This window comes from Ursus americanus, chromosome 35 (assembly GCF_024610735.1).
Source record: "Ursus americanus isolate L20-20 chromosome 35, mUrsAme1.1.p, whole genome shotgun sequence".
NCBI lineage: Eukaryota > Metazoa > Chordata > Mammalia > Carnivora > Ursidae > Ursus > Ursus americanus.
In genome coordinates this window covers 17,980,477-17,993,721 of record NC_142161.1, presented here as the reverse complement: position 1 = coordinate 17,993,721, position 13,245 = coordinate 17,980,477, and the positions used below count along the sequence as shown (strand labels likewise).

Sequence of the window (13,245 nt, the reverse complement as noted above, 5' to 3'; positions counted from 1 at the left end):
CAGAGGGAGAGGGAGAAGCAGGCTTCCTGCTGAGCAGAGAGCCCAATGTGGGTCTCCATCCCAGGGCCCTGGGATCATGACCTGAGCCAAAGGCAGATGCTCAACAGACTGAGCCACCCAGGCGCCCTCTAAGTCTTTTGATAGAAAGTAATAATAGCTTAAATTTTGGTGTCAGTAGAGTTTGGAAAGAAACCAATCTTGGTAACAGATTTTCTAAGGAAAAACAGAAGATAGTGTTTAAGGTTTTGGATTAGGGGGTATGAATTTTCGGTATGTTTTTTTTTTTTTTAATTTTTTATTTTTTTTAGATTTTTTTTAAATTTATTTATTTGAGAGAGAGAGACAGCCAGCGAGAGAGGGAACACAAGCAGGGGGAGTGGGAGAGGAAGAAGCAGGCTCCCAGCGGAAGAGCCTGACGTGGGGCTCGATCCCGTAACGCCGGGATCACGCCCTGAGCCAAAGGCAGACTCTTAACGACTGAGCCACCCAGGCGCCCCTCGGCATGGTATTATTTTGAATCGAGGGTGAGGTTTCCAAATGGAGACCTCCTATGGGGAGCTAAAATTAGAGTATTAAAGTTAAGTCAAGACTAGATTTTAAATTTGGGAGATATCAATCTGGAAGTGCCCAATCATTATTTCTAACATTAGTATGTTTTCATTGACTTTTGAGTTTTAAATATGGAAAAAAATGAATATTCTTATATACTTATAGTTGAGTGTATGTTTGAGCTTATCTTTGAGTACACTGAAGTTTTCACTATATTCTTATTTTGCAGACATCAAGGGAAATAAAGATTTCAGGAGCTATTGGACCCTGTGTGTCTCTCAATTCTAAAGGACCTTGCGTGTCTGAAAATGTAAGTCACCTTTACGCTATAAAGAAAATATATAGTTAATTCAAAGGGCAGGCCAACAAGAGACCCAGAGTGGCAGCCTATAGCATTCCTTTCAAAATTATTATATGGGCTAAGGTTTCAGTAGCATGTGGTTCAGTTTCCATTGGTATAATCTATTTGTGGTCACTCCTTTTGCATATACCTTTTAACATCTATCCCTAAATTTAAACCTTCTGTACTGTCACCAGTCTTCTATTTTTTAGGCCTAAGTTATTCCTTGCCCCAATGTGTCTAAAAAACCCCAGCAATTGTGATTTAGAAATTTGGAGACTTCTGAAAGTCAAATCTGAAATTTTTTTTGTTAGTAGGATTTCCAACAAAGTAACCAAAATAGCCAGCTTTTAGTTTCAATTTCTTTCTCTTTTGTTATCTCATCTAATGGTCGTATAATACACTTTATTTTTTTAAAATTTATTTTATTTTTTTTTAAGATTTTATTTATTTATTTGACAGAGAGAGAGACAGCCAGGGAGAGAGGGAACACAAGCAGGGGGAGAGGGAGAGGAAGAAGCAGGCTCCCAGTGGAGGAGCCTGATGTGGGGCTTGATCCTAGGACTCCAGGATCATGCCCTGAGTCGAAGGCAGATGCTTAACAACTGAGCCACCCAGGTGCCCCTGAGTAATCATCTCTAAAAATACAGTTTAAAAATTAATTTTAAGCAGTTTGCATGGTAAAAATCCATATCTAAGAACTGTTTTTGGGAATCAGACTGCTTTCATTATAGAATTCTGATGTAGAAAACCTATATTCATATGTGCACATATTATGTGTTCAATCAGTATCTCTTTACACAGATCAAATAGTTGGATAGAAGTGTAGTGTTAGTTGTAATTACTTCATTAAATGGTGTATACTTTTTATCATTAAATGATGTATACTTTTTAGGGGCACCTGGGTGGCTCAGTTGGTTAAGCATCTGCCTTTGGCTGGGGTCATGATTCCAGGGTCCTGGGGTGGAGTCCTGCATCAGGCTCCTTGCTCAGCGGGGGAGCCTGCTTCTCCCTCTGCCTGCTGCGCCCCCTGCTTGTGCGCTCGCTCTCTCTCTCTCTCTCTGTCAAATAAATAAAAATCTTTAAAAATTAAAAAAAAAATGATGTATACTTTTAAAGTCTACAATATGAAGAACTTGTATCAATACTTAGTAAGAATTTGAATTATTTTATAATTTTATTGTGTAGGAGTTCCTTAATTTTATTTAATGTACTTTTATGACTTTTAAAAATCTTAAGCTTTTAGCATTCATTAAATTAGAAATGTAAAACAGTTTTTCTTACTGCAGTTTTTTCCTCCCCCTTTTTACCTTAATATATATTATAGTAATAGATTGGGGGTGCCTGGCTGGCTCAGTCTGTGGAGCATGCTACTGTTGATCTTGGGGTTGTGAGTTTGAGCCCCACATTGGATACTGAGATTGCTTAAAAGCAAAACCTTTTAAAAAATTGTGTTGTCTAGCTTTCACACACGCTGTGTTTTATTTTTACAGGAAATAGGAACAGGTGGCACCTGTCAATGGAAGATATGTGGACTTAGCCCCACTACAACCTTAGCTATATATTTTGAGGTTGTCAATCAGGTATGACTTTTTGTATTAGAAATATTCAATTTACGTCATAAATATATCATATTTTTTTCCAGTAGTAATTATGACTTGAAACTTAATCTGTTTTGGAATTTTTGTTTGTCATTTTCTGTTTCTCAAGGTTAAACTCCTTGGTGAGAGGATAAACTATAATAGAAAGAGATGTTAGGGAAACCTGCAAATGCCCAACATTGGGCAACCCAGCTTTTCGTCTCAGTTTTCTTTCTTCTGTCTTAATATAAAATTGAAGCTAAATAAAATCTCAAATTCTGTTCTAGCTATGCATTTTTGTAATTAGGCTTTGAGCTCCTCCTAGTTGCCGTAAGGTATATAACGATATATGAAACCCCCACAAGAAGGTTTAATATATCAAAATTCATAGAAAAGGATTAGAAGGTAAAGATTCCAATATTTGAAAAGTGTTTTTTTCTGGTATAGGAGGAAGTTATATTAAAGAATGATATAATGTACAAGTTACTGCCTTATATACCAATAGTTAATTAGGCATAAAATGAATCACAAAATATTAATGGTCAGCCTTCCTAAGACAGGTACAGGAATTTTTTTGTTTATCCATTAAAATTTGTGGAAAAAGAAGTGGCTCTTACTGACCAAATAAATAAATAAAGCAAGAATGCTTATTGTCAAAGGTCAGGAAGAAAGTTTCTCGTATTCACCACTTGCCATTTCTTTCTGAGGATCATTGTTATAAATTACTTTTGGGCTCTTCTCATTAATTTTTCATTGGTCATCTGTTCATCATGTGATTATCTTCCTAAAAGGTCTGTTTTCATCTTATATACTGAGGGGATAAGGACTTGGTTCAGTTTCTCTTTATCCAGCTACTGTTTGGCAAAATTGCCTTACTATGCCTTTGTGTTAATTTCTTTACACTTCTCCCTTCATTTTGTTCTTTCACATCCCTGATTATATATTACTTCAAATTGATATCCTAGCTGGACTCACTTCTCTTTATGCTTCATCATTTTTCCCCTTCCCAGATCCATTTGTCTTTTATATGGCAAATCACACTGTTTGGTATGCACTGAAATCAAGCATCTTTCTAATCGATTATAGAATGAATTTCATTAGTGCTAGGAAAACTGTATGATAACACTGTAATAGATTTTGCTTAGTTTTTACTCTTATTTTTACATAGCATAATGCTCCAATTCCTCAAGGAGGGCGTGGTGCAATCCAGTTTGTGACTCAGTATCAGCATTCAAGTGGGCAGAGACGCATCCGAGTGACCACCATAGCTAGGAAGTAAGTTTATTTGTTATAGGGTTAATTTACATATCAAAAGTATTCTGGGTCATGTTTCCAAACTGGGTTTCTGTTTTTTGCAACATCTCTAACTAGAAAGTGAACATTTATGACTAACAGCATTTTATTTCTTTCTAATACACCTTATTGGCTAGAATATGCATTGTTAGGAACTGTAAAGTAATTTAAAAAATGACTCCCAAGACACATTCTTCAAAATATTCTTTTACTTACCATATTCCTCTGAGAGGTGGAGAAAAACTAATAAACATTATCCTATAATAGGCAATAATAATATGTACATACATACATCATAATATAGCATAATAATAGCATTACTTTTCAATGGATGATAAAGTTCTTAGCTATTTTTATCATTATGTATTTTTTCCGAGTTTTTATTAGTCATTTAATTCATTTACCAAACCGTTATTCATTGTCTCCTTTGGGGATTAGGTACTTTTGGAGCAGGCTACGGAATGCAAAGGACTTGAACATGCTTGGTCTGCTATATGATGTGGAACAGGCCAGGCCTCAAACTTTCTGTAGTGAAGGGAAACTAGTGCTTTTATTAAATACAATAAAAATGAATTACTAGAAAATGAAACTTAAAAAATTCAAAATACGAGTCCCTGTTTTTATCATTAGATTTATTAGACAAAACATTATTTTTTAAAATCGCTTAAAAATTTCTAAACATTTATTTTCAGTTTCTGTTCTCACCTTCTGGCAGACTGGCCCTGGGTTTGTATACCACACTTTGTATAGCACTGGTTGAAACCACAAAAGGTGAAAGTCTCTTAACGGTTAATATTATAAAGTAGTACTTTATGTAACAAAGTCATGTCCTACATTTCTTGAGGTAGTTACGGTTCCCAAAAGGGAGTGATAAGGCATTCCAGATGCCTTTTCTTGTTCTTGTCTAAATGATTTATTCTCTGAATAAGGCAAAAGAGAGTTGATTAGTATAAACTTACCTAATTTAAGCATGGGCTAGAAAACGGACACAGAAGGCATCGAAGCTCTCATTTCATTGGACTGTATTTAAACTCTGGCTTCATTCCTGAAAACCATGAGATTGTTTTGGTGAGTGATGGACATTAGCCTTATGCTTGAATTGAATATTAATTGGTTAGATGGTGCATTGCTTAGCAAAGGATTGTACATAAATTTATTGTCCGACTCTGTTACCTTGCTTTGACTTAAAATCCTGGACCAATGTCAAGGGAATACATTATTCATTTGAACTAAAAATGCCAAATGACTGAGCATTCACTTGGATTTGTTCATATTTCAGATCAGGAACTTGAAAGTTTTGGTTCTTGGCAAATGTGTCCAGTTATTTATGCCCCCTCAACACACACACACAGGAGCACACATGTGTGTGCACATGCATGTGCAACTTAAATTGGACATGGAAAACATTTAAGGAAACAACTGGACATACCAAGTTGAGGGATATTTTATAAAGCTACTGACTTACACTTGTCAAAAATGTCTTGGAAGACAAGAAAGCATTAGTAATCAGGCCAGATTACAGGAGACCGAAGAAGTGTTATGACTAAAGCCAATATGTGATTCTGGGTAAAATCCTGTGCCAGGAAAAATTTTGCTATAGAGGACACCATGGAGACAATTAGAGAAATTTGAATATGATTCAAATACAGGACAATGTTATATCAATGTTTAATTTCATGAATTTGACAGATAAGGCTATATAAGAATATAGGGTAATTTTCTTGTTCTTAAGAGATATTCGCTGAAGTTTTCAAAGGAGAGGGTCATAATATCTAACTTACGCAAGAAGTTTAGCAAAGGAAAAAGTATGTTTGTTTATAAAAGAAGACAGAATGATAAAGCAAATGTGTTAAGATGCTAACAATTGATAAAATCTAGATGATGGATATATAGGAATTTATTCTAGTCATAGATTAAAAGATTTATTTGTTTATTTGAGAGAAAGAGAGATGGCATGAGCAGGAGAGACAGAGGGAGAGAGAATGTCAAGCAGAGTTTGCACTGAGCTTGGAGCTGGACGCAGGGCTCCATCTCACAGTCCTGAGATCACGATCTGAGCCGAATCCTAGAGTCAAGGTGTTTAACCGACTGCCCAGACACCCCTCTAGTCATAGCTTTTATATTTAAAATGCATTTTTTGAAAAGATTTATTTATTTATTTGAGAGAGCATGTACAGAAGCGGGGGGAGGAGCAGGGGGAAAGCGAGAGAATCCTCAAGCAGACTCCCCACTTAGCTCAGAGCCCAACTCAGGGCTTGATGCCAGGACCCTGAGATGATGACTTCAGCCGAAATCAAGAGTTGGCCGCTTAACTGACTGAGCCACCCAGGTGCCCCTGTTTCAAATATTCTTAAAGTGAAAAGTTTTAAAAAGTTAGGTAATAATCCAGTTAAGAAATGGGCAGAAGACATGAGTAGATGGTTTTCCAAAGAAGACATACGGATGGCTAACAGACACATGAAAAGATGCTCACCATCGTTCATCAGGGAAATGCAAATCAAAACTACAGTGAGATATCACCTTACACCTGTCAGAATGGCCAAAATTAACAACACAGATACTGACGAGGATGTTGAGAAAGGGGAACCCTCTTACACTGTTGGTGGGAATGCAAACGGGTGCAGCTACTCTGGAAAACAGTATGGAGGTTCCTCAAAAAGTTAAGAACAGGACTACCCTATAACCTAGCAATTGTGTTACTAGGTATTTACCCAAAGGATACAAAAATATTGATTCAAAGGGACACATGCATCCCAATGTTTATAGCAGCATTATCAACAATAGCCAAACTATTGAAAGAGCCCAAATGTCCATTGACTGATGAATGGATAAAGAAGAAGTAATATATATAATATATATATATATACATATAATAGAATATCACTCAACCATCAAAAAGAATGAAATCTTGCCATTTGCAATGATGTGGGTAGAGCTGGAATGTATTATGGTAAATGAAATAAGTCAGAGAAAGACAAATACCATATGATTTCACTCATATGGAATTTAAGAAATGAAACAGATGAGCATAGGGGAAAAAAGGGGGAGAGGCAAACCATAAAATGGACTTTTTTTTTTTTTTTTAAGTAGGTTCCACGTCAGGTTCCATGTTTGAACTCATGGCCTTGAGATCAAGACCTGAGCTGAAGTCAAGAGTCTGTTGTTTAACTGAGCTCCCCACGCACCCCTAAAACACATTCTTAACTATGGAGAACAAACAGGGTTGTTGGAGGAAAGGAGGGCAGGGAATGGGCTAAATGGGTGATGGGCATTAAGGTGGGCACTTGTTTTGTTTAGCACTGGGTGTTACATGTAAGTGATGAATCACTAAATTCTACTCTTAAAACTAATATTACACTGTATGTTAAGTAACTGGAATTTAAAAACTTGAAAGAAAACAACAAAAGTAATTTTTTAAGAGAGCGGGAGCTTTCTTGTGAGAAATTTCATGGGTTTATGTATTTTCAATTTGCACAGAATTTATGAGGTTTTTGTAGAGATATATATTATGTGTGTTTTGGTGCCATTTGTGTCATTATGTCTCACCAAAGCACCCGTCTTTTCAGATTAACTTATCCTGACCATTTTGAATAATCAGTGCTTACTTTTTTTAAAAATTAGGAATATGATTTTAGGGGCCTACACAAGTGTATTTAAGTAAATAAGCCATGTGAAAATAAAGGAGTCCGGTTCCTGAGATACGGTCAAAAGTTATCCTGTTTTTTATATAGGAAATAACTTTGAGGGGTCCCTTGGTGGCTCAGCCAGTCAAGCATCTCCCTTCAGCTCAGGTCATGATCCTGGGGTTCTGGGATCGAGCCCCTTGTTTGGCTCCCTGCTCAGTGGGGAGCCTGTTTCTCCCTCTCCCTCTTCCTGCCACTCCCCCTGCTTGTGCTCTCTCTCAGTCTGCCAAATAAATAAATACAATCTTTAAAAAAACCCATATATTTCTTAAAAAAAAACCAAAAAACTTTGATTTGGAAAGTTTGGTTTGAAACTAGTTGTAAGAGTTACAGTGAGGAGGGGATATCAGAAATGCAGAAGACAGATTTTACCATGTGAGTAAACTCTTTAAACTTGATTTTAAGGGCATAATTTTTAAGGTAGGGCTAAGTAAGTTTTAATTAGTAAATATGCATATGCTTACTTGTCAATGTAGTTAAAATGTCACCTATATGTTTCAGTTTGAAGCAAGTGAATATCATGGTCATCTAAGTTGGGAAAATACTGATTTAGAGAATTTTGTTTTTAGTTCTTTGAGTTTTTTTAAATTAAAATTTAAATAATTAAACTATTAGTATAACCACTAAGTGTTCAAGTTGCATTAAAAAATAATTTCAAAATTACTAGTTCTTATTTAACTCATTCTCATTCTTTTCTGCCTCTTGTCTATTTCACTAGACTTAATGGTTCCTAGTCATCTGGGAAATATTAAAAATTTGTCTACTTGAAAAGTATTAAAAACAGAGGAAGAAGGAAGAATTTTGAAAATGTTTCTGCTTAAATTTTCTGGTGATCACTTCTTATATCTTTGAGTCATGCAAAAGTGGTCTAGCTTTTCAAAAGTCCTTAAGTATTGCCAGACTTGCTTAAAGTGAGGTACTTTAGAATTAGGATCCGCTGAAGTATTACAAAATTCTGTGAAACATTAAACTAACAGACAAATAAAAACTGTTGGCTGTGTCTACCCAGGATCAGTTTGACTGGATTGGATTTCTAGAACGTGTGAATTTAATAAATTACTGCTTTTTTATACATAATAGCAAATTAGTCCCTTAAACTAAAATTTTCATTTACTAACTTTTGATTAGTTTTAGTATATTAGCATAGAGAAAGAAGCAAACATAGAGACTTTAATTATATCATTTATATCATTAATAATTGAATTAAAGACCAAATGAGAAAACATTTTTTGATAATTTTGTTCATTTTCCAGGTTGGTAAGTGAGAATTATTTAGGTGGGGGAAAACTTTTATTTTTGTTGTCTTTCCATATTTCTGCTTTTAGAAATTTAAAGAAATAAAATTTGAAAGTCTGATACAGAGACTTGTGTATCTGTGTGCACATGCACACATATACATATACTTGTGCTGTTTTTTACTTGTAGAAATCTTAATGTTTTAAGGAATGTGTGTGGAGATCTGTCTTTACAATTACTTTAGAGGACTTTATTAGGTTTGGATATATTCTTCTGAAAAATAATGCTATACTGAAACCACTATTAGTGATTTTAAAAATGCTAATTTTCTAGGTAATGTTGGAATTTTCAAATATTGAAGTAATTTTCTGCATCATTTTAATTTAAACCTGTGTGATAGCCAACTATGATGTTGTGACTTTAATAATTTAGCAGCATCTCTGTGCTTTCTTCTTGCCTTTAGCTGGGCAGATGCTCAAACTCAAATCCAGAACATTGCTGCGTCTTTTGACCAGGAGGCAGCTGCCATTCTTATGGCCCGGCTGGCAATCTATAGAGCAGAAACAGAGGAAGGACCAGATGTGCTTAGATGGCTAGACAGACAGCTTATTCGACTGGTAAGAAGTAAACATTGCACTTTTCTCAATCTGTGTGCTTTTGTTTGTTGTATTTGTTGCTTTTGTTTAGTATCTCTTTCAACATACTTAACAGTTCAACTGAAAGCTGTATGAGAGATTCCTGTTCAAGTTGCTGTGAAAGGCATAGTAATGAATAGTACATTTATCTCTTCCAGTAAACTAAAATAGCTTTTTTCCTAAAAAATGAAAGATGGACACTTAAGTAACCTATTATTTTTTGGGGGGTGTGCTGGTGTTACATTGTTGCAAATTTAATCCTAAATTATTGTAAATTTTTTTTTAGTATTTTTTATGCATATTTTTTTCATTGCTATGGTTTTAGTTTTCTGTTTTTATTTAAGAGAAGATCCAATTGTGATATAAGAGTTATACACATTAACATACAAAAATGTAGGTAGGTAAGTCTTGATTATCTGGAGCTATATACTAAAATGTGTTAGTAAAATTTTTATTATGTTCAGTGTGTTAGTAAAATTATTGATAATGCTGATTTACTTGGGATTTTAATATGGCAGGAACCCAATACTTATATTTTGACCTAGAATGTTTAATTAAGTTCTGTTCTTTTTTTTTTTTAGATTTATTTATTTATTTATTTGAGAGAGGGGGAGAGAGTGAGGGAGAGAGAGAACAAGCACACAGAGGGAAAGGGAGAAGCAGACTCCCCGCTGAGCAGGGAGCCTGATGCGGGCTTGATCCCAGGACCCTGAGATCATGACCTGAGCGGAAGGCAGACGCTAAGCCTACTGAGCCATCCAGGAGCCCCTCAAAATAAAGTGCCCCAATTAAATTCTATTCTTAATGCTCCTTATTTAGTCAGCAAACTCTGGCCTATTATTTTAGTCAAACACCCTGTTGAGAACTCTCGCTGCTATCAGATTTTTTTTTTGTAGCAGGAGGTTTTGCATTCTTTGTTTAGATTTTCATGTAGTTTTTAAAACATTCTTGAGTGAACTAGTCTTTGTTTAGTAAAATTAGTCATTTTTGTAGCATCATCCAGGATTTTTTTTTTTTAACTTGACCTTCAGGTGTTTTTATACTAACCTCTCTATGATGAAAGCAGTGATCTTCATCAGGTTATCCTTTCACAAGAAGCGGTGTAAAACCTCTCATAAGGTCAGCCCCTGATTGAACACCATCAGTACAAATGCCAATTCAGTTCCTCCAAGGTGAACCATTGTTTCTAGATAGGAAGATAAAATATTAAATCTCTTTTGACCTTTGCTAGTTTAGCATAGCGGAAACATTTTCTTGAATCTCATTATCATTTGGCGGTTTGACACGACATTAGTGAACTCTTTTGACTCATCAGCCTGAATACAGAAGCTGCTGTTTTTCCGCTGATTGCATAAACCTCTTCAGCATCACGTGACATGTTATCAGTGCATTCACTTATTGTATTGGTTTAAAATGGAACCTTTCCAGTTTCTCAGACCGTGTCTGTTTTTTTTTCTTTTAAAGATTTTATTTATTTATTCATGAAAGACAGAGAGAGGCAGAGGCAGAGGGAGAAGCTCCCTCTCTGCAGGGAGCCTGATGTGGGACTCTATTCCAGGACCGTGGGGTCATGACCTGAGCTGAAGGCAGACGCTTAACCGACTGAGCCACCCAGGCGCCCTGCATCTTTTTTTTTTTTTTTAAAGATTCATTTATTTTAGAGTGTGCGCACCTGTGTGAGTGGGGTGGGGGGGAAGGGAGAGAGTCTCAAGCAGACTGCCCACTGAGCATGGAGCCTGACACAGGGCTTGATCTTACGAGGCATGAGATCATGACTTCAGCCAAAACCAAGAGTCTAAAGCCTAACCAGCTGAGCCACCCAGACACCCCTCAGACTGCATTTTATCCTTGCATTTTACTTAGTATAATTTTATATATTGGTATTATATACGATATCTATTATATCTATATTATATAATATCTGTTACTAGTTCTGTGACTTTTCCTTGTCTGGGTAAGAAGTTAGTAATCTGAAATAGCTTGCTTCCTGAGCCTTTTCAATGAATGTGACTTTGTTTTAATAAACACTTTGTTGTTTTGAGAAGAAGGTCTTTAAAGTAATCACCTTTATTTACCAAATGGCTGTGGTTTGTAGTAAAGTGCTTTTGCTGTTTTGCTAGAACTGTTACTGCATTTGTAGGTTATTACATGTGACACAAAACTGAATAGTACAACTTGGGTTATCAGCCTGCATAAAACCCACTGCTGTCATTGTAAGGATGGACCTTTTCTGTGTCCCTTATTGCCTAAGTGTAGTGAAATGACTCAGAAGATTGTAATTCTTCAGAATTCTCTGTGGGCTTATGTTTGAATCTTTCTCTTCTATCTCCCACCTAAACTTAAAAATTTGACATATTGTTTGACATGCTTGTAAAACGCAAACACTATTAAGATATAAAACAGAATGGCCTTGTAAAGAGCTAAGAGACAGTTGCAAAAAGTACAAAATGACAAAACCTACAACACATTTCTGCAATTTTATAGCATTACAACAGCACAAGCCTTCCAGGGGTAGAGAATAGGTGAGTCATGGAATGATGAAAATTTGACTCTTTATCTTCTGCCACACCAGTCTGTTCCTGTAAGTCAGTTGGCAAATGTGTGTAAGAGGAAGTTGGTGGAGGTAATTCGAGGGAGAGGCTGACATTACCAGACTAGTGCCCTGCTTTCTGTGCAAAATAGCTTTCACCAGGTATTGGCGGCCTCCCTTACCATATGTCAAAAACTGAGAATGGAGTTCTCCAAATGAACATAGTCCTGCATACTGACACATGGGACTGAAAGATGTCTGTAAAAGAAATTGCTAACAGGATAACTTGGAAACTGTCTATCACTGTGGCTGGCAACATACGGTATGCAAAGTTCAAAAAACAAATAAAAAAAAAACCAACACAGTTTCTTATAGAACCCATAGTGACTAAGAGACCCTCATCTATGGTAAAAGTGGTGAGATTGTGATCTTTACATTCTTTTAATTGATTGAATCAAATTAGTATACAGTTGAAGTGAAGCGCTAGGTGATGACCAGTGAACCTTAGTTACAGATAAGGCTGTTCTAAGATTCATTTTTTGTATTGATTCCCCACTGCTGAAATTTCAGCTGTCACAGTTATAACACAAATAGAGAAGGGGTTAAGAATACCTTTGAGGTACTAAACTTTTCCATTTTTTTCCTAATGAAAAAAAATCTATGAAATTATACTAGCAAACTTCTTGCCTCAATTTGACATAGTGAATATAATTGTTTTCTTGATGACTCAGACTAATTTTCGTTAAAAATAAACATCTCTTTGGGGCACCTGGGTGGCCGACTCTTGGTTTTGGCTCAGAGCGTAATCTCAGGATCTTAGATCGAGCCCCCGCATTGTGCTCCATGCTCGGTGCAGAGTCGGCTTGAGATTTTCTTTCCTTTCCCTCTTCCTCTCCCGCTCATGCTCTGTCTCTGTCTCTCACTAAAATAAAGAAATCTTCTAAAAAAAACAAACATCTTTTAAAAAACTGTTTTGTAGATAATGGGCAATGTATGGCCAGATTGGTGCTGTACCACAGTTGCTTCTGACACTTCTAATGTAAGCCCTTGGCTCCCCTTGGTCATAATCACTTAAGATACTGGTATCAACATTTGATTTGTACCTCCATCTGGAGTCTCTTGTTTGGGTCGTCCATTTTGTGCCCACCTTCATGGATCTGTTCCTTACCTTTTTTTGTTGTTGTTCCTTACTTTTTTGACTCCTGACCTTTTCTATTGAATGACACCCTTTTTACAACTTAAACTTGGTATTTGATTTTTTTTTTCATCTTTGACCTTTGGTTTACCCACTAACCACAAATTGTATTTTCCCTTTAGCTGTGCTACTAGCTATAGTGGATAAACAGTTCATCTGATTCAGCTTGGCCCAGGAAATCTCTCTTGTTTAAGACCCTTGGGA

General features: G+C 36.1%; 1 protein-coding gene across 1 annotated transcript in view; it reads left to right on the top strand.

Moving 5' to 3' along the window:
* The window catches only part of SEC23A (SEC23 homolog A, COPII component), a 70,258-nt gene that overhangs the window by 34,801 nt on the left and 22,212 nt on the right, over positions 1 to 13,245 (top strand). The window contains exons 14-17 of the mRNA XM_087859078.1: positions 779 to 859; positions 2,383 to 2,472; positions 3,638 to 3,744; positions 9,145 to 9,298. Coding sequence (XP_087715204.1) covers positions 779 to 859; positions 2,383 to 2,472; positions 3,638 to 3,744; positions 9,145 to 9,298 — 432 coding nt within the window. The remainder of the gene's footprint in view (positions 1 to 778; positions 860 to 2,382; positions 2,473 to 3,637; positions 3,745 to 9,144; positions 9,299 to 13,245) is intronic.